The sequence below is a fragment of the Callionymus lyra genome, chromosome 11 (assembly GCF_982586985.1).
Source record: "Callionymus lyra chromosome 11, fCalLyr1.hap1.1, whole genome shotgun sequence".
Classification (NCBI taxonomy): Eukaryota; Metazoa; Chordata; class Actinopteri; order Syngnathiformes; family Callionymidae; genus Callionymus; species Callionymus lyra.
In genome coordinates, this window is record NC_141828.1 from 24,329,593 (window position 1) to 24,351,181 (window position 21,589).

Here is a 21,589-nt window from a genome sequence, read left to right on the forward strand (position 1 = left end):
ATGTTCATCAGCCCACTAAGGATTTGGAGAAGCCATCTCATCCTGCACAAACTCTCTCCAGGGACATTGGTTCGTAATTCTTTGGCAGCATCCTCCATACTGGCCAATATCCACACATGAAGTCTGCAGAGTAATTACATCATTCTTATTTTTAAACTTTTCATCAAAATTAGTTTTCTTATCTACATGCTTTTTGTCCCTCAGCATGTCAACTTTAGGGATTAGTAGTGTTTTATGGGTTTCAACGTTTAAATTTGCTCTGTCGGTTCTTCATCCAATATTTTGGATTTAAAGAATGCTTGCAAAAAGACTAATTTAGGTTTTTGAGCAACTCAACTAGGCATGTATATCGTCAAGAATCGGTCGATACGATAAGTATCACGATACAGGGGCAACGATACAATTAACTGTGATACCGTAGGAACAAGTTTTGAACCAAAATATGTCCAAAATCAGCTTTAAAAAGTGCTCTAGTCAACTGTATCCTCTCGTCCGCAGTCATCGCCAGGATTTTGCAGGATTTCATTGTAATTACTGCTGCTATCTAGTGGCAGGAAGTTAAATTGCAACACAAAAATGGCCAAACGATGTGAATATTTACACGTTATTGTAAATTAAGAATCAAATTGAATTATTGTAATACAAACCATAAAATAAGTACAAAAATTAATATATTTCTGTAATACAGTATCGTGTGGGGGCAATATTTTCTTACATCCTGGTTTTCAACAAAATGAAATATTTAAAGTTGTTGGGGGTTTTCTTTGATCACGTCTCTACCTCCGCACTGTAACATTTTCATTGTCAGTATCTGCTCATGGTGTCATGTACAGTCGGGTCGAAGTTGACACAAATCCTGTGAGTTCTGTTCTCACTTTCTTTCCCGTCAAACACACACAGTGTGTTAAGACTGTGTGAGAGGGAAGATAGTTGGGTCTCGCCGCCAGAGTGTGTTTGACTGTAATATCTGTCTGTGTGAGCAGGGACGGTTATGCAACAACAAAGCAGAATACGTAGAGCCACATGAGTCAAGCACACACACGCACACACACACACACACACACACACGTGCTCACGCACACACAGACACACACAAATTGAGGGCTTCAATCTCATGCTGTGTGTGTGATTCGTCAGAGTTCGGGGAAATGCAGCCACATCTCTGTTGACATCAGCGATGTGTTTGACAACTCGGGACGTGTTTACCCAGCAGCCACCTCTTCCTCTCACCACAGCTACTCAGAACTGTCACTTTTCTCACAACCCATCCAACTGAAACACCACCGAAATCTGTGCTCCAAGTTTATATACGTTTAGGTGTGTCTTGAATCAGTTTATTAGGAGACGTAAGAGCTAGCTACACACTAGGGATGTTACAAAATATCAATGTGGCGATACAGTTCAATATTGAATTTACAATAACATGGAAATATTCACGGTATTTGTTAGTTTTAGTGTTGAAATGAAACTTCAGGCCAATAGATGGCAGCAGTCATTACGTCCTCTGCAGCTAAAGGAAAAATCAAATCCTGTGAGATCCCGGCGAAGACTGAGGATGAGAGGATACAGTGGACTCCAGTTTTTAAAGCTGACGTTTGGACATATTTTGGTTTTAAAACAAATGAAAGCAGTTATAACTTCGTCAAGACTCATGTGGTCCGTAAATTCTGCAACACCAGACTCAAGTACTCAATACTGATACTAAAAATATATCCTTGTTCGTACAGTATCATAATATATCACAACATATCTTATAGTGCTGAGTATGGGCAAAAACCTGGCGAAACGATACGTATCACGATACATGTGTGATGATTTTATATATTGCGATACTGTAGTATATAGTAACACTTTTTCTGGCTTTTCAACAAAGAAAGAAAATACTTTCTCTAATCAAATGTGAAAGTGCTTGTAGAAAAAGCTTTTTAAAATATTAACAAAAAAAAAGTAAAAACATCAGCATTTAAAAGCTGATGTTAAATATATATTTAACCTTTGAAATACCATTTTACTTTAATTAAAACATTTTTTACTTATTATTCTTTTGTAAAAGAAAAAAAAAATTAATCTGTGATCAACACGATTTGCAAGTAAGTGAAGCGTTTACCGGTGTTATGACTAAACTAAACTTGTTAAATGTATGTTTGTGGGATTTTAATTATACGCTGACGTCACAGACACGACACTCAGCCTTTATTCAACCAGTAATAAAAACAAACTCTCTATTTATTGGATTGAGGCAGATTTCAATGATAAAGTCAACATTAACATCAACAAGAACGTTTGTTATTATTTACTTTCATGCGCCGACTGGAAGTTTCTCTCGTCTCTACAGAACAGCAAAGTTAACTGCTTCGTTTGGTTTTGTCTTTTTTTCTTTCTTTCTTTTAATTTTTCTTAGATCTGCTCATATTCTGTGCCGTAATGCTTCTCTAGACACTAAATAAAGTTAGTGTTGTTGAATCTTGTGGAGGGATTTCTCCTCCAAACATCCGTACACAACAACACTGCAGCAGAGCTGCTTTGAGGCGTGACGTCAGCGCAAATATAGTTTTATTTTAAAAATAGCGACACAGTGCTATTGTATATCAATACATTATCAGGAATAAAACACTGCAATATATCGTTATATCGACATTTTCTTAGACCCCTAATTTACCCCTACTATAAATGATCATGATGTGACATAAAAAGATGTAAATGTTTAAGATAAGATAAGACACAGGTTATTTATGTCAATAATTATACAGAGACGAAGAATAAAAGTGACATTGAATATTTTTTACGCCATTTGTGATGAAAAGTTGAGCAATTTTCACATTCTGAGAATATAAAAATGTAATGTTACAATACATGTTGAAGATTAAAAAATATAGCTTTAAAAGTTGGTTTAGTATACTGACTACTTTTGGTCCAACCAAAAAAATACAGTAAAACAAATATTTGTGTTGTTTTAAAATGTAGAAGCTTTAAGTATTATATTACCTTATTTATTATAATAATCTTCTGTGTATTAAGTTAATGCAAAAGTACAAGTAGAAAAGCACTGTGGCAGGGCATACCTCTGTCAATGACCTATTTCTTATTACCTTATGACTTTAAAACAAAGCATTCATTGAAAATGGTTTTGCTGTGAGTAGTTTTATATGAAAAAACTTGAAACTTTTCTTATAATAAATGTTATGACAGAACAAACGTTATTTAATTTTTCACATTTTTGTTGCAATTTCAACACTTCAGTCTATACTGAAAACCTTCCATCCTTATCAAACTGTTCTTCGGCTCAGCTTTGAGTCCCTGATGGATGACTCAGCTAGTCTGCTCTAGTTAGGCTAGGTATTGTGCTGTTAAATTGGTAAATGAATCTCTTTCTCAAATGTTGTGGATATTTCCTTCCTCAGACTTAAGGTGCTGATCCTCATCCTTGAAACACTGTAAACATCAGATAAAAGAAAGAAACAATAAATAAAAGAGAATGGTCGTTAAACTCTAAATCGCATGTGACGTGAAGGTAGAAACTGTGTAATGTGCGTTTAATAGGCCTGGCTGGATGTTCTGTTTGTGTGTCTGTGTGTGTGTGTCGTCAGTGTGTGTGTGTGTGTGTCATCAGTGTGTGTGTGTATGTGTGTTACATGTATTGATTGGAACATTTGAACCCTCTGGTCATGTTCCGGCAAGAGGACTGAAGATCCACACACACGCTGGTGTGGAGAGCCACTTGACTGCCACACACACACACACACACACACCCACACACACACACACACACACACACACACACACACACACACACACACACACACACACACACACACACACAAACACACACACACACGCACACACACTACGCCTCGAGCTTTATAAACAGCAGGGCTCTGAGGTTGTGACTGGTGCATCAGTCTTTCAGTTTTAGTGAAACTAAGCAGCTTCTCTTCTCCCGTCGTCCACCAGTCTGCTGTTTGTTTTGTGCTGCTGCTCTGTGACGCCTCACATCTTCCTCTCTCTAATGTGCTCATCTTCCTCACTCTCCCTCGTCTCTCTCCAGCTACATATATAGAAGCGCTGGACTGCGTGAGGAGAGGAGTTGAACTTGGCTTCCTGCCTGTTGAGATGAGCCAGTAGGAAACAACACAGAACGCTTGTTCATGCTGATGAAATTGATCTGCTCAGGTAAGTCACGAGAACCTTTCGTCTCGCATTGACTTTCTGCAGCTTTTCTGGACGTGTTGACTCACTTACTTAGTTTTACAGGGAAATAACAAGTGAACTTAAGAGCATATTAAGAAGATATTTCTTTCTATTTCTTGTGCAAGATGAATATTAATGAACAATAAATTAACATGTTTTTATTTCCCAACAAAATATTCGTTTTAATCGAAGAAAATGTGTTGATATAGTTTTTTTTGTTGTTGTATATTTATTCAATTTTCAATGTTATTTCACATAATAACAATAATAATTAATGTATAAAATAACAATACAAAATATTACAAGCTCATGATTCTCTTTGTTTTTCTTGACTTATTTTGTTATTAATTCATTTAAAACAAATCTTAATTAATTATTTGTTGTTTTTATCTCTTGTCTTAGATTTTCTGAATTTTACAAATAAGTAAATTATGCGATTCAAGTCTTTTGAATTATTTGAGGGAATCAATTTCAATGAATACCTCAAACATCATTATTTTTTATTTATAAAAAAAAAAAAAAGTTATAATCAATAATTGTCTTTGGCTATTCAGGGTTTTTTTTTGCTGTGTGTAAATTTGTGTCAAGAAAAAAAATCAGCTACTTTAAAGGTTTGAGATATTTTAAGTCGGTAACAGTCATTTCTAACCTCTTCAGTTTCAAGTGCAGTTTAACCTCTAACCAGATGTGAACTCTCCTCTGACATTCAGAGCCAGACGTTTTGAGAATAATGGTCTCAGACTTGGAGGCGTCACAGTCTTTATTAAGACAAAAATTGAGACATAAGGTCAATGGATGAAGTTGCATCCTTCAAACATGTGGCCCGGGAGCCCAATCCTGCCCGGAGAGTCATTTTTTGTGGTCCGCTTGATGGTTGTCTAAAAATCAAAATTAATTAATTAAAAAATGTAACAATAGAGACTTGTATCACTTTAAAACTATTTTTTGTAAAGGATAACAAACACAAAATCAATTTAGATAAATGAAGGCTCCTGGAATAAATTAAAAAAGACACCATCATCAGACTTGTACTTCCTTTAAGGGAATTTTTCAATTTTTTTTAAGCATGTGATTAACATTGAAAAATTATTTTTTGTCCCCCTGCTATAGTGAGATGTCAATGGAGCTGGAGTAGAAAACAATAATAGAATATTGCTGCCTCTATTTCATTGTTTTTGTGCCTTAAGTCTTCGTGAAAATCACCCTCTAATTGTTCTGCCTTAAAGTTCAACCAAAATTCAAACTTCACTCATTTACTACTCCCCTTAAGTCGATTATTTTCAGAGTAATTTGTTCCTTTTTAGAGTTATAGACAAAAATGTTTGTTTATTTTAATGTAGCGACTGGAGCTCAGTTGTCTTCATGTTCATCTTCTTCCAAAAAGACACTTGAAAACATCCAAATACCTCCATACTGCTCGTCTGTTACATCCATCTTGTATTGAAGTATAAATAATAAATGAACCATGTCCATATTTGAAGCTTGTTTGTAGCTGAAGGTAAAAGTCTAAGATGCTACACAGACAGGAAACACACAATGCTGTGTGAGCTCCATGTAAAGACAGTTGACACTATGGAGGTATTTGGATGTTTTTAAGCGTGTCTTTTTGGAAAAAGAAATGTTAGCTCCAGCCCGACCGTCATGTGGACTTACATTTCTGTCTATATCTCTCTTGAGGAACAAGTTACACTGAAATGAATCGCAACCCTTAGTCGACATCAGAGTAGAAAATGGGTGAATTTTGAATTTTGAGTGAACTATCACTTTAAGACTGGGCTTCATTTGAGTTGCTTTCTCAGTCAATCTTGATTCTCTCTCATGGGATTTCCGATTTTTATTTTTATTTAGATCACAGGTTGGCTTTTAAACTCCAGAGAACAAGGTAGACGTATTTATAGAAGCTTCCCATCTCAATAAAAGATGAATCCCTGTCTTATGCAACCGCCTGTGTCCACGCTGGATGCTGCGAGGAAGGACAGAGGAGCAAATGGATGGATTGAGAGACGAACAGTCTTCTAGAGACGCCTCCCTCCGTCAGGTTGCCCTCTAAGAAAACCGTTTTCCTTTCGTCGAGCTCCCGTGTGTTCCCCATGATTCCTCCCAATCTGTCTTTCTGGCCTTTTGACACCACCTTTATATCTCTTTCCATTGACTGCCCTCCTCCGTCCACCTATTATGCCTCTCTTATTCTCTCTCTTTCACCCTCTGATCTATTATTCACATCCCGCTCTGACTCCTTCTCTCCATCCCCTGACACCTGAAAACCCTCCAGCCGCTCCGAGGCATTTAGACCTCCACCGGTAGAGCTTCCCTCCCTGGGAAAGCAAAAGAATGATGAATAAAGGAGCGAAGCAAGGAGACAGATAAAAAGCTTGAGGATGGGCAGCTCTACAGATAAGGTGTTTCCCTGTGAGCCGGATTGTACAGGTTGACATTTTTTACCCGGAGTTCTAGAAATAGACGAAGAGAAACCGCTAGTTTGGGAAAGAAGTTGGAAGACAGATGTTACGTAAGCTTTCGACTGCTCTGATTTTGTCAGGTGATTCCGTGTTTAAGTAACGCTGATGTGTCGGCAGGTTCTACAGGATTTAAACGCGAGAGACAAGCTCGTCCCGTGAAGATGCTTTTATGAAGCTTGGGATGTTCGCGTGTCTATTGAGGTGTGTGTGTGTGAAATACACGTGCAGCGTACCTACTGGCCACTCTTATATAACTGTTGCTTTCAGTTTCTACTCTCTTCTTGTTCAACCTCAGGCCTTTGTTTCTCCTTTGTTTTTCATAAGAAAAACAACTTCCACAAAATTCCACAACTAAGGAAAACCCAACTCCTGACTCACATGTTTCAAATGTTTAAGTCTTCCTCTCCAAGATGCAGTAAGTCTCTCATCATGACCATGTTTATGAAGTTATTTCTTTATAAAGTTCTCCTCCATATGAAATCTGGGCGAACAAGAGGTTACGAGAACTGAATCCAGTATGGCATAATAATTGCTTCAGTCCTCCTCCAGCCAGCTGTAATGACGCCTGCTTTATTATAACGCTCTATCAATCTATCCACCTATATTTCTAATCACCATTTAATATAATCACTCCGAAGTACTTGTAGTTACCATTTCTTTTGTTCATATACAGTATATCTATGAAGGTCATTTACGTCAGCTAGGTTCTCTCACGAGGACAAGGGTCCTACAAAGATCAAACTGCTCTGAGTCTGGACTGAGATGATATTCGGTCTTGGCCTTATTCTTCCGCAGAGGCTCCAGCACCAACTACTACTTCATTATTGCCACAAAAGTGTGAATAATATTTATTTCTCCTCATTCCTACTACAGAGCTCTTAGTTTAAACCAAGAAGTTCAAATCTGAAGCAGGTTAGAGCATTTTAAAAGATGCAAGTACTTCGAGGTTCTTGTAGCTCTCAGAAGCTTCTGTGTCGTTTTTCTGTTTTTTCATGGTTTTGTATTTCATGAAAATCCTCAGGCAACACATGGTACTTTACCTAGTCTCTTATAATCCTCTCCAGCATTGGGGTTATTCTAGGGTACTGTAGACCATTGTGTTTGGTCCATTTTATTAGCTCAGAGAAATATAAAAATATATATTTTAAAAGGCCAAAAACCTTTTGGTTTTTAACCAATGCCTGCCACAATGCCATCTTTATATGTAACAAATAGCAAGTCTGTGTGTTTTTGTTCAATTGAACGTATATTATAAATTAAAACTAGTAATTAAGAATAGTAAACAGATGCGTCTAGTGCATAATTTGCCATACAACTGTTTTACGTTATTTGGTTTACAAAAAACATTTTTACTCATGACCGAGAACACCTGGAATAACAACCTAGCATAGCAACCTATATATTTACCGTATATACATATATTATATATATTAGACCTTCAAACAATTCTATAGAGCTCAACGCACAACCAGACAAATTTTATTGACACTTAGTAATATACAAAACTTAATAAATTAAATATTAGAGATGCATGTATTGCATATGATTTTCTTTCAAGTCAGCTTAAGAAAGAAAAAAAAACAGTCAATAATGTAATATATTACTTATTACAACTATCTTGCTAACTTTACGTTAGCATTACTTTTTAAGATTCTATGTTTGTTATTCCAGAATACAAATTCTTGAACTTAATTTTGATACATATAATGCTTTAGTTTACTAAGTATTTAAGACTTTTTTTAGCCAATTTTGTGGCTAAAATCGTTCCTTAACAGGACCTTTGGGAATGTATTTAAATTATCTTATCAATCCCCTTGTTTGTTAGCATATCCTGGCAGACAACAGCTACTGTATCACCACAGTTGGATTCACTGTTGCTAGTACTTTTTCTGCAAACGTGTCTTTGTTCAGGTTTTGAACACTGGTATCTGTGATGTCATCTGCCAGAGCTATGATTTGTTAAAAATACATATATCATAGATTACAATTGATATTAATGCCTTTTTTGTATTTGGGTTTTCATGTGGAAAAAAATTACTTAAATCATGTTTCAGTTGAAGACCTTTGGAATAAAGCACTTCCGTGCCTGTTTAGTTACTTAAATATTGTTGTTTTCTTTCCATATTTTCCTTGTGTAAAGCAGTATATACTTTTTTTATATAGAAGTCCAAAACAAGGGACTGAATTTGGCCCTTCACTTTATTCGTAAGGGATTCAAATGTGCAATCTGAAAATAAAACTTTGTGTAAAGCCAAAGTTTTAATATTTGTATATTCGTGATTAATATTCATAGATCATCTCATCACATTGATGGTAATGGACGTCTCAATAAAGGCGGCGATGCTAAAATTAAAAGATTATTCTACTTTTGGTAAACTATGGTTCTAGATTGTATACTTACTTGGATTGTCTGTGGGAATAATTTGAAAAGAGCAAAATACACAATCTCGTCCAAATGGTTGGAGTCAAAAGAAGTGACAATATACCATCTCAGAGTTGCGGCTTCTTGTTTAGAAACTCACTGTCGTTCAATAATTCACGCTGAGCACCAGTGTGGTGAAATGGTGTCGCCTCACAAAGGAAATGGTGCCGGCAAGGTTACAAAGCTCATGATTGCATCTCAGATTAATCGAAGCCATTAAGAACTTTATCATGACCCTCCGTTGGGTCCTTTCACAGTGTAACGTGCGCCGCTCGACAGATGCTCGAGCCGGAGGGCTGCTGTGTCTGCGTCCCAGAAAGCAGCACTCGCTCCCCAAATGTCTGCATAAACATCCACATCTGCCTTCATGAGAGCGACTCAGCATATTCAGGAGCTCAACCTGACACAGGATACATCCACGGATCAGTGTTTGGATTCATCGTTAATATTCAGTTGTGTGGTCGTTTTACAGATGACGTACTTGTGTTCTTTTTGACCAGTTGTTGCTGAGCGGTACCAAGATGTTCCCATGTCAGAATGGAGATGCAGGTTCTTTAGATCTTCTTATTTTGTTTTCTTGATGGGAAATCTTAAGACGCGAAACATAAGCCAAATTGTTTTCATAATGCTGGTGAATTGGCAGCTCCTAGATTGACAGGTGTCTTCATGACATAGTTTGAAACCTTCCTAGCTAACCTTCTATAATAATGAAAATATGATTCATGATTGTAATGTCTTTATGATCATAACCGTGATCCAGTCACTTCGTGTGCAAAAACGCATCTTCATACAGGAAGAAGTGAGTCATGAAACCCAGTAAGATAAATAAAGGTCCTTTGTCGTGGCTGCATCTTTTGTTTATATTTGTAGTTTAAAAAAAAATACACAAAATATGTAGTTGATACAGAGCCCTGGGCATAACATGGCAAAAAAACAATAGTGGTCATAAAATACTGAAAACTCTTTCATTTATCACTTAGAATTTGTATCTGTATCGTCACTAGCTTGGATAGCTCACTTGGCTAGCTCAGCATTGTCATTTTTATGAGGTTATTTTAGAGACCTCATTGTGTTACATGCATTTATTCTCTTTATTGTACCTACGATGAATCATATTTACTGAATTATATATCCTACGATTGTTTTAATATCCACTCCGATCCAATACGTTACTTAAAAGCACGGAACATCTGTACAAGAACCCTTATAGAAACGAAGACTGAAGACAATTTAACTATCTAACCTCTCGTTTGCTTTTAGTTAAATGTTGAGGAATTATTGTTTTGCACAAGAAGCATTAATTTAAGGAGTGGGCTAACTAAATGTAGACTACATCTACATTTTATTATTTTCTTTTTTCTTTTGCCATGTCACGTCCGGAGCTCCATAATACGTTTATCCTAATGTGAGACACATAATAAATATAGTAAGACGGTATTGCTAAACTTTTAGTGATGGTCTGATGAAGCTTCATGAAGCAGAATTGCGATTAAAAGCTAAATTATTATGACATATTGACGTATCTGTTTAGCTTCACGACAATGCTTCACGAAGCTTCATCCTCCCATCATTACCGGCCTGTCAAATCAATGAAATAAGTCATTAGACAAGATTAAATTGGCACTTTTGATGCAATAAGTTGAAAACATCTCAATGAATAATATATTTCTGCACGTCTGGAGGTGTGTGTTTTATCAAGATAAATGCAGAAACACAATCTACATACTTGAGCACCACTGTGCTCATGCATCAGATGAGGACAGATCTGAAATGGAATCTTCTTCTGTTCCCCCTCGCTGCACACATCATCTCTCCATCAGTGCCGCACCACAATGCCTCGCTGTCCCGCCACAGACCTATCAATCATCACATCCCCATCTTTTATGGAAATGGGAAACCAAAGAGGCCGCCGTTTAACGCCCTCTTTTCCTTTTTTTTTGCCTTCCTTCTCCAGCCATCCCTCCATCAGCACCTTGCTTCTGTCCAATCATGCTGCAAGGTGAAGCCGTTTATTTAAATCTATTTAAATGCATATGAGGCAGAGAGATTTCATGGGCCGGCAGGTCAGCAAATACCAAAGCTGTTCCACTTGGCTGACCCTCCATCAGGACCCGAGGACAATTAAAACACACGACAGGTGGTTCAGAAGGATTATGTGTGAAAGTGTGAGTTCAGGAGAAGTAATGAAGCGCTCAACTAAGATAAGGCAAAGCATAAGTCAAGTGAAAATAAAACTAAAGGACATAGAGACGTTTATTAAATCAATCTATCTGAGTCTCATAATCTGTATAATAGGATAAAAAAAACAGTGTTACATTATCTGAGGAAACAAATAACATGATTCATGAACATTGCAATACATTATTTTAACTCAAATGAGCTGATGAAGCCAAATGAAGCCTTATTTCCACAGGGCATCAATATACCAATATATCACAACATTTATAGTTTTCATGATGTATCATTATTTAACAGCATTGTGTTGATTTGCTTAAATATAATGTTTTATTCTTAGCATAGTTCCTTAATGGGTTTAATAAAAGGTATTTTTAAAATAAAATAATTAAATTAATAATATCAAAAAGAACAATGAAATCCTGGAAATGACTGAGGACGAGAGCATACAGTGGACTCCAGCAGTTTATAAAGCTGATGTTTGGAGAAATTTTGGTTTCAAAACAAATGAGTTACGACTTTACTCAAGAGTCATGTAAGTATAGCTATTCTAGACCAGGGTCACAAAGCGCTTAAACAATCAAATATATATACTAAAAGATGGCCTGTATAAACACCAGAGACAAGTAATCAACAATACTACAAATAAATCCTTGCTCCTACAACACACACATATATATATATATATATATATATATATATATATCGCGATAAATTGTTGGTCTGATAACTACTGGAAGGGCTTTGCTGTAATGGGATAATGAGGTGTTTGAATGAAGACAGAACCCTCCAGTGGTTATATTGCACAACTAAAAAGAATGATCAAACTTTTCTGTCGATTAATCTGTTAAGCTTTGAATATACATGTAGAACAAAATAATAAAAGTTGACGGCCCTAGTCCCACAGATCTGTACGAATCATAAAAGTGCACCAATCCCTCAAAATAAGTGATTTTCAAAGTCCATTCAAATGAAATTAGTTATTTGAAACGCATTCCATCTCAAAACTGCACACAGGGAAACGATGCTATTCGAGGTGCCAGACAAGAAGTGCGATATACACACCTGAGTGTTTTTCCCTCTGGACTAACTGAACATCAGACATACTTGAGTCCAAGTGTGACTAAAAGTGAAAACTCTTGTTATTATCAACCAGACTGTTGACCAGGTATGACTGTGAAAAACAAAAAAAGTTTGACTCTGAACTACTTGATCCCTCGCTACAAAACAGCGGGAGAGGAAAGGTGTCAAGGGAAAACCGTGACACTATCAAGGGGATTTAGCGAAACTGAGGGAGCAATTGAGGGTGGTGGCTCGGAACGGCAGAAAGAATAAGAAAAAAGGGGTAGAGGCGGAGAGAGGAGGGGGAAGGTGAAGTGAAGGAGAAGGTTTTTTTTGCCAATGTCTTGGCTGCCAATATTGACTACCGCTGGCCGACTCCGGAGCACTCAGAGGGTCTGACCGGCGTTCTGGTCTGCACTTCATTAGCTGCGTCATTTGTAAATTGATAAATTGGCTGCACAGTTCAATGTGACCAAGACGGATGAGTGGATGGATAGATGGGAAAAGTATTCAACCTTTGAAATCCCCCTAATGCAGCGATGCTCTCTGCTTTGTAAATGTGTGTTTTGCTTTTTTTTTTAACGAGGCTGACTTTTAAAAGAGACACATTATCAATGTTCATTAGTGTGAATTACAGACCATGAGGGGCCGTTAATTGTAATTAAAGTGTCGCGGCTAATAAGGATAAAACCCCGGCCCGATGTTTTGCACCAACATTAGCACGGAGAGCAGCGTTATAGCTCAGGTAAAGGTTACCCTTGAGCCTTAGAATTTCAATCATTTATTAATTTTCTACTGGATATTTCATTACTGGGGTTACTGTGGGCTGGATCCTATCCCAGCTACCTAGGACGAGAGAAGGGGGAGAGAAAAAGGCAGTCGAACACACTAAGACAAAAAAAAACATTCTTGCTCTCACACCTACGGACAGTTTTTTGTATGTTTTTGAAGAGCGAGCGGAAACCAGAGTTAGTACAGGAAAGCAACATACAAACTCAAGCAACATCAAAGTCAAGGCTCAGGGTCCAAATCCAGCTTTGAAATAAAAAGGTTAGCTGGAAATTAAAGATGAATTATTAGCATGAAGAAAGATCCTCCACCTGTTTTATAGCAAGCAGAGATGTCTGAAAACTTGGATATATTTCAGTGAAAAAGTCTGCAGTGAACCTCATAGAAGTTATAATTTAATTAGATTGAAATAATAAAACCAGTATATCACATTCATTTCATCTCTAAAAGGGTAATAAGTTCACCCAAAACTCATCCCAAAACTCACTCATTTTCTACTTTCTGCAATGAGCTTAACACTGTAAAACGAGCTCAGAATATAGACTTGTTTTGGTTTTTCTGGAACAATTCTTCATGTCGAGGTTTCAATACAAGAGGGACTTTACAGACGAGCAGTATGGAGGTATTTGGATGTTTTTAAGTGTCTTTCTGGACGAAGATGAAGATAAAGAAAACTGAGCTCTAGTCGCTACATTAGAATGAACAAACATTTTTGTCTATAACTCTAAAATTGGACATATTACTCATATAATAATCCCAACCCCTAGTTGACATGAGGGTTAGTAGAAAAGAATGAAATATACATTTTGGGTGAGCTATCACTTTAAGAGGATGGCCATTGTTGACAAGGCAAAAATATACAGTAGATTTGGTTCAACCCGTGATATAGATTTTGTTTAACATTTTGGCCCTGAGCGAGAGTTTGACACCCCAGTACTAGACCAAGATTGAGTTCTTATGAATGTTGTATTTTGGATTGGAAATCATCGAGTGAATGTTAGCATCACTGCTCTCGTGATTAAAAAAAAAAGGAATATTTTAGCCGTCTTCTGGATTAAATTGCGAGAACGGTGCATTGTAATACGGGTGTAGAAGATTACGCTGTACAGTGGGAGAAAAAAGTCATCATGTTGAACGGATTTTGGGAGCGAAATGGGATTGTGGGTAATACATCACTCGTGGTTGAGCTGGACAAGTGATCGTATTACGCGTGTTCGAGGAGAGAAATGTTGTTGCGCTCATGTTTTTTATAAACACGTCATTATGTTTTTTTAGCTCATCGGGGATTAAAAATAGATTTTTCTCTACATGTTCATCATAGTTTTGCCAAAAGGAGAAGAATCACAGAACTGCTGTTCCTGGAGGAAAACAAACCCACTAATGAATCCCATTATTCGCCGACATCATGTTCACGAGAAGTGACGCAACATGTTTCACAAACCTGCGCGATCGGTTCACCTGTGTGCTCCCGCTGTCATAACATGATTAAACACCCCCCTCCTCCCTCCTTTCTCCATCCATTTCTTCTTCCCTGCTCCCATCTTCTGCACTCTTTGGTGACCCGTGGTTATCGCCGACACTGCAGTTCTGAGAGAGCAGCCGAAGAAAGCAGGAAAAAGGGCAGAAAGCACATGGGGAATTACACATCGAAATACAAAGACTTAGAGTGCAGGAAGGGGGGGAAGAGAGAAGAAGAGATCATAGTGTTGTGATTTAAAAATAAATGGCCCGGCTGAATGAAAGGATAATGTGACAATTTTGCTTTCATTTAGCGACGGCGCCGGTGAGAAGGATGCAGGTATAATCCATCACCGAGACATGATAGCGAAAGAAAGACCAGTTGAGTCGTTCCAGGGGTTGAAAGGTCAATTTTATGTTAATATACCATCAGTGTCTGTTTTCTTTACCTCTCAGTTTGTCATACAGGTGACGATATATGTTGCTGGACCAACTCAAGAATGTGTTGTGTAATCTCCATAAAAAAACTAGTGATGGTAAATTGCAGAGCTAAAACTAAATGATCATATTTATATTATTATAATTGTGGTATTTTCGTCATTTCCTTCATGAGAAAAGAATGTTGAGAGTAAAGGTGTCTTTGTGCCAGGTACGATCTTAAAGGAGTGAAAATCTAACCCTGACCTTGAACTATAGTAACTCTTTTAAGTCAGTGTTTGGTTAAGAACTTCAGAGTAAGATAATTAACAGCTTGTGAAACTGCTTAGAACACAAAACAGCAAACTAACAGCCCTGTGCTTCAGATAAAATCCAAGCAGACATGTAAACTCTGTTTAGTTTAGTTTCTCACTCGTGCAAGTAAAACGTCTGACTTCAAACCAGATCTGATTTCTATTCTTTGTTTCAGTAAAAGTATGAAGTCATATTCCTAACCTGGCAACTGCTAGTTCACCACAAAGATGTCATGACTAATAAGGATTTAATCAAAATCACAAAATTGTACTTTATGTGCATAACATTGATTTGAAAAGTACAGTTTAAGGGAAAAAAATCTAGAATAATATAGACAATTGGAGTGAGGTAAAAGAGGCTTTATGGGAAAAATACTTAATTAACATTTCAAGATTTCAAGCAAATAAGTATGTACATTTCATATTTACCAAATCGTCTTTTACAAGGATTATCAAATTAATTCAACCTTAGTTATACTGTTATTAGAAGTCTGTATAGTTGTTGACATTTATAATCTCTGATCCTTATTTTATCTTAAACACTGGCATCTTCATAGGTCAGCATATCAACATGACTGTGATTAGCTGTAGGAGGAGAAATGCAGAGTAAAATAAGGGGAGAGAAAAGAACATAAAAAATCCTAAAATAAGAACTTGCAATCGTTTGTTTTTTTCTTCAGTGGAAAGGTTTGAGGTCGGACATTATATGGTAACATGGATATAATATGATATAATGAGCATGACTGTGATTCAAAAGCTTGTTTGAGATGACACAAATGAATGATGGGAAATTAAACGCCCTTAATTAGATTTTTTACAAAATGTTTTAATGACATAATCCTGAATAAATTTGATCCAAGAACAATGTTCTTTAGTTACTTTGTCAATTTTTCTAATAACAATTTCACCTCTAAATTAAATTCTTGAATTAATTTTGTGAATTACTGACTGTTTGTCTTTTTCCAAAAGATGAACAGACAAACTTTATTCATACCACAGTTTGGGATGAATACATAGTATTATTAAAAAATATATATATATTATTAAACACCGTTAAGTCTCATTGGTCTACTATTCTATTCCTTAAATAAGGATTTCCTTTGTTACAAAACACATATTCTCTTCAGTATACTTCATTATTCAGTTTTATGAACTGCTAGTATTCTAATAATGTCCTATTGTTGTCACATTTAATGAAGTTATTCAAACCAAAATTGCGTTATATCATTTTTACAAATATATATATTCTGTCGTTTAATGAAAAATACCAATTGTAATTATTATCCACAAACATGAAAGAAGAAAATAAGTTATAACTGACCAAAATATATATGTATTACATTTTTTATTCCATCAAACAGTTAAACAAGTATAATATTGTTTTTTTTCTTAAACCTCTTTCGTTGAACATTTGAGTATACAATATATAGTTATATAGTATTTCACTTTATGATTACCGAGATTGATATCGGCTTCCAAGTTACACATCACATTCTCTGTTGACGTCACCAGAGTTTGAAGTTTGAATAAAGAGTAGTTTCACCTCAACGTTGATCCACTGGTGTCGCTGAACGAGATGATGATGAGACTAAAAGATGATAAAGAAAAGAAGGGAGGCTGGAATGTGGGCCAGCAGGGTGTGATAATCTGTCTCTCTGCCATCTCTCCCACATGGGAGAGAGATAGAGGGAGAGATTAAGAGGATGTATGATGTATTCTGACCCATATTGGCTCAGTGATGTTTAGTGACCCACATAACATCTAAATATGCATCCTAATTTAACACGGGTGTGTTTACCAGAGCGGCTGCTCCAGAGAAATGTTTTGCTAGTTTCTCTTACAGGTCCAGAGACTAGGATGAGGCGAGAAGTGGCAATTTACAAAAAATATAGATTTTCGATTTTTCGAGTGTAGGATTGGCAGCTGCTACCAATTGTAGGATCGGCAGCCTATACCGATGTGTATACAGGGTGTTTTGGTCCCCGTGTGAGGCTCGTTTAGCAATTTAAATGAAAGTGTATATGGTTAAAAAATAAATAATAATAATATTTTATTGGATTTCGTTACTGATAGAAATAATTTGCATTAAAAAAAAAAAATACACAACCATAACATACCAGGCAAAAAGTGTGTCTTCGCATCTGAAATTGATTTTAAATAGGAAATCTTTTCTTTATTTTATATCTTAAATATCTCAGAGACAAAAGGTGTCAGAAGTGTCATGGCTATGATCGAGAGGATCGCCAATACGTCGTTATAATAATAATATAATATATATTATTATATGACTTTGAGGGGTTTGTTATGGGTGATTTATTTAAAGATCAAGAGTGAGAGGTACTTTATCTTTATACTTGATATTTGATATTATAATAATTTATTAAAAAATTATTGAACAATATATACTGTATATATACAGTATATATATATATATATATATAAATATATATATATATATTATACTATGTAGTACTATCCATTATTACATTAGTAAGATGAGAACACGTGGATAAAAGTTGAATTATTAAAGTGAACATCTAAATAAAGGACATTAAAAATGTATTATTTTTCCCATGTGACTAATTAAAGTGAAATTTAAATATTAAATCCAATATTTTTGGTGACCTCACTCTGACCTTCCATCAGTGAGCTCTTCTGATTTAATATTTATCGAGTGGCGAGAGTGCAGGGATTCTAGATGAGCCGTTTTAAGATTTATAAAACCTTCTGTTCTTAATTTTGTCCGTCTCTTTTCATGACTTACGTGCCTCTTCGTCCAGCAGCTTCCTGACATTTATTCATGCGAGGCATCACAGTGAAAGGAAGTGAGGTTGAGATGTGCGTGTGTTCCCTTTGAGGCTCCTGCCGACCTTTGACCCCAGCGCCAGCGACCACACAATGTAACTTCTGTCACTTTGTATCAGAAACAAAGATACGTTTTTCCTCCTGGCCACAATATTCTGCTTTGTTTTAACATCAGACTCCATCTTGTTTTCTTTGTTGCTCTGCCACGTAATTGAGCAAACACTGTTGACGATATTTACTGACTGTTTAACTTACTTCAGTGCATTCTTGAAAACTGCTAAAATAAAGTATTTTGTTGATGACACATATATAGGTGAGTATTTGACGACACAATACTTGGACAACGACATAATAACCGATATATCCTGATATACAATATATTGATCTGTATATTTATACTGAAGTAACAAGGATATATCTGTTCTATTGTTGAGTACTTGACTCTGGTGTTTTCTAGAATTTACAGACCACATGACTCTTGACGAAGTGGTAACTGCTTTCATTTGTTTTGAAATCAAAATATGTCCAAACATCAGCTCTGAAAGCTGCTGTAGTCCACTGTATCCTCTTGTCCTCAGTCATCGCTATGATCTAGCAGTATTTTATTCTTTTAGAGGACATGATGACTCTGGCCAGTAGTATAATTGCAACAGAAAAATGAATACACGGCATGAATATTTTCATGTTAATTGTAAATATTTTGTATTTAATACAATAGTTATAGAAATATAAACAATAAAATAACTATAATACAAATAAACAAATGATAGAGTACTATTGAATATCGATACAAAAATACATATTTGGGTGCATCGATATTTTCTTACACCTCTATTGGCAAAAGAAGGAGCTTCTTATCCTGCAGAGGGATTAGCTGTTAGCAGTGTGGCTACTGAGGGTTTTATTTTGGGAAGTTCACACTGAAATATGAAACTAAGATGGAAGACGTGAAAACTTTCTGAAAAAGTCTTCAAGACTTTATTTTAGAATATAGAAATATTTGTATAATAAATATATTTACAATAATATATATATGAATATATATATATATATATATATATTTTTTTTTTATTTTAAAATAACTATGATAAAAAAGTAAAGCATTAAAGCCATAAACATGTCAAATGTTAATGAATGAATGAATATTGATATTTTTCTCACCACCCCCAGAAGGATAATGACACATTTGTCGGGTGATTCTTGTTCTCTCCAGGTTCGTGGCTGCTTGATTTTCAACATTATTAATTTGAAGATGTGTCTTAATGAGAAACCCAGCATGCAAACAGAGCCTGGAGGGTGTTCTGACCTTGGAGCAGTGTGTGGACATGTGTGTGTGTGTGTGTGTGTGTGTGTGTGTGTGTGTGTGTGTGTGTGTGTGTGTGTGTGTGTGTGTGTGTGTGTGTGTGTGGGGGGGGGGGGGGGTGTGCGCGCACGTGTGGGAGGCTAACACCCCAGCTGTTAACTTATCAACTGAGAGGGTCTTCTGTGGTTTGTGGTCCTGAGCTGAAGGACTCAGAATGGTTTCAGAGACGAGGACGAGAGGTGAAGGTCGACAGAAGGTTCCGTCTCATGTCATGTTTGTGGGATGATTGTAAATCATCACTTGCTTCTGCTGTTGTCAAATTATTGATGGACTTCCTTTTGTCGAGCCTCGTGATATTGATCAGTTTGGTCTGATTCAATTATGACTCAAAGCTATTACAATAGATGATTGTTTTAAAATCTGCACGCTTAGAATTGATGCTTGAAGCTGCACTAAGTAACATTTTACTATATCTATAACGTTCATGGGGTGAATGTGGGGATAACTTCACAGAAGTACAATGTTCTGACACTAGGGGGAGCGGAAGAAACAATCTTTTCAATCTTGTGTATTTCTGCTTTTGTTTTTTTGTTGGTGTGTACTTCTGTACCTTTGTCTGGGTGTTGTGTAAGATTACATGTGTGCATTTTCTGTGGTTTTGTGTTGGCGTTGTTAATGTTTGTATTTGAGCATGTGTGTGTGAGTGTTTCTGCTTCTGTGTTGTGTATGTGTGAGAATTTGTTTGTGTATCTCTGTTGCGGTGGTGTGTGTGTGTTTTTGTGTTGATGTCATGTGTGTATGTAGTAATTTTTCTGTCGTGGTGACTTGTTCAAGTGTGTGTGTTTCAATGTAGGGGTGGTATTTGTGTGTGTTTGAGTGTGTGTGTGTGTGTGTGTGTGTGTGTGTGTGTGTGTGTGTGTGTGTGTGTGTGTGTGTGTGTGTGTGTGTGGGGGTGTGTGTGTGTGTGTGTGTGTGTTTGTGTTTCTGTGTTGTGGGTCTGTGTGCATGTGTGTGTGTGTTACAGAGTTGGGGGTGTTAACTTGTATGTGTATTTCTGTGTTGGGGTGGTGTGTGTGCCTGAATTTGTTTTGGTGGCATATGTGTGCTTTTGTGTTTTGGTGGTGAGTGCATGTGTGTATGTTCATGGGTTTGGTGTGTGTGCATCTATGTGTGTGTTACAGAGTTGGGTGTGTTAACCTGTATGTGTATTTCTGTGTTGGGTTGGTGTGTGTGTATGTGTGTGCATGTGTGTGTATTTGTTGTGGTGGTATGTGTGTGCTTCTGTGTTGAGGTGGAGTGATTTGTAGATTAGTACGATCCAAACATCAATCCAGACGACAGTCCAGTTGAGAATGTGTGTAGAAACAACACAACTCAACAACTTTCAGAGCTCCAGAAGTGCTAGACTGATGCTCAGCTGATTTCTCAGCAGTGTTTGGTGGCGGAGAAGGTAAATCCATGTTCAGCAGTGAGCTCAGGAGACAAGCTGTCAAAGTCGATTCCTGCTGGAGCTCTTTCATTAAATATGAACATATACAAGCGAGCACACGCAGCACAATAACTGGACAAGAGGTCACAGTAGAAGACCTGCTGGCCAGCTGGAAGGGTTCAGCATCAAATCCAGAACACACACACACACACCTACACACACACACACCAGCAATACTGAGCAGCCCGAGGACTAAGTTGATATATTTACTGATCACGATAACAACAAAATAGTTTGTTCAACATTAATCAACATGAACTTATCACCTTTAGCCCTCAGCTAATTCACACATATTCCTTGATGACCTTTGACCCCAGGCACAAATGCCACTCTGATGAAATGATTATTAAAAATGCAGTTGCACAAAGATACACACTCTCTAGCACTAACTGTATTTTCTTCTACCTCTGCAGCTGAGCCCCTCAGGGTTGATTCGAAATATAACAACATTTATCACCATCTTTTTCTCTCTTTCTCTCTTCTTCTTTTGTCTATATTTCCTTTCATTTCACACTAACAATGTCGCTTTTGTTTTACAAGTAACGTTTTTTTTAAATAACATTTTTACTCAAATACTTTCATTGACTTCTTATATCAGTTTTTCTCTTTCTGTGTTGGGGTGGCATGTGTTTTTCTGCAGGTATATTGAGGTGGTGTGTGTGTTCCCATCTCTGTGTTAATGTGTGTTCCCGTTTCTTTGTTGGGGCA

The 21,589-nt window shown here is 36.7% G+C and overlaps 1 protein-coding gene across 1 annotated transcript in view; it reads left to right on the forward strand.

Moving 5' to 3' along the window:
• The window catches only part of bean1 (brain expressed, associated with NEDD4, 1), a 42,698-nt gene that overhangs the window by 4,989 nt on the left and 16,120 nt on the right, over positions 1–21,589 (forward strand). Inside the window, exon 2 of the mRNA XM_087802042.1 lies at positions 4,046–4,170. Coding sequence (XP_087658168.1) covers positions 4,146–4,170 — 25 coding nt within the window. The 5' untranslated portion in view covers positions 4,046–4,145. The remainder of the gene's footprint in view (positions 1–4,045; positions 4,171–21,589) is intronic.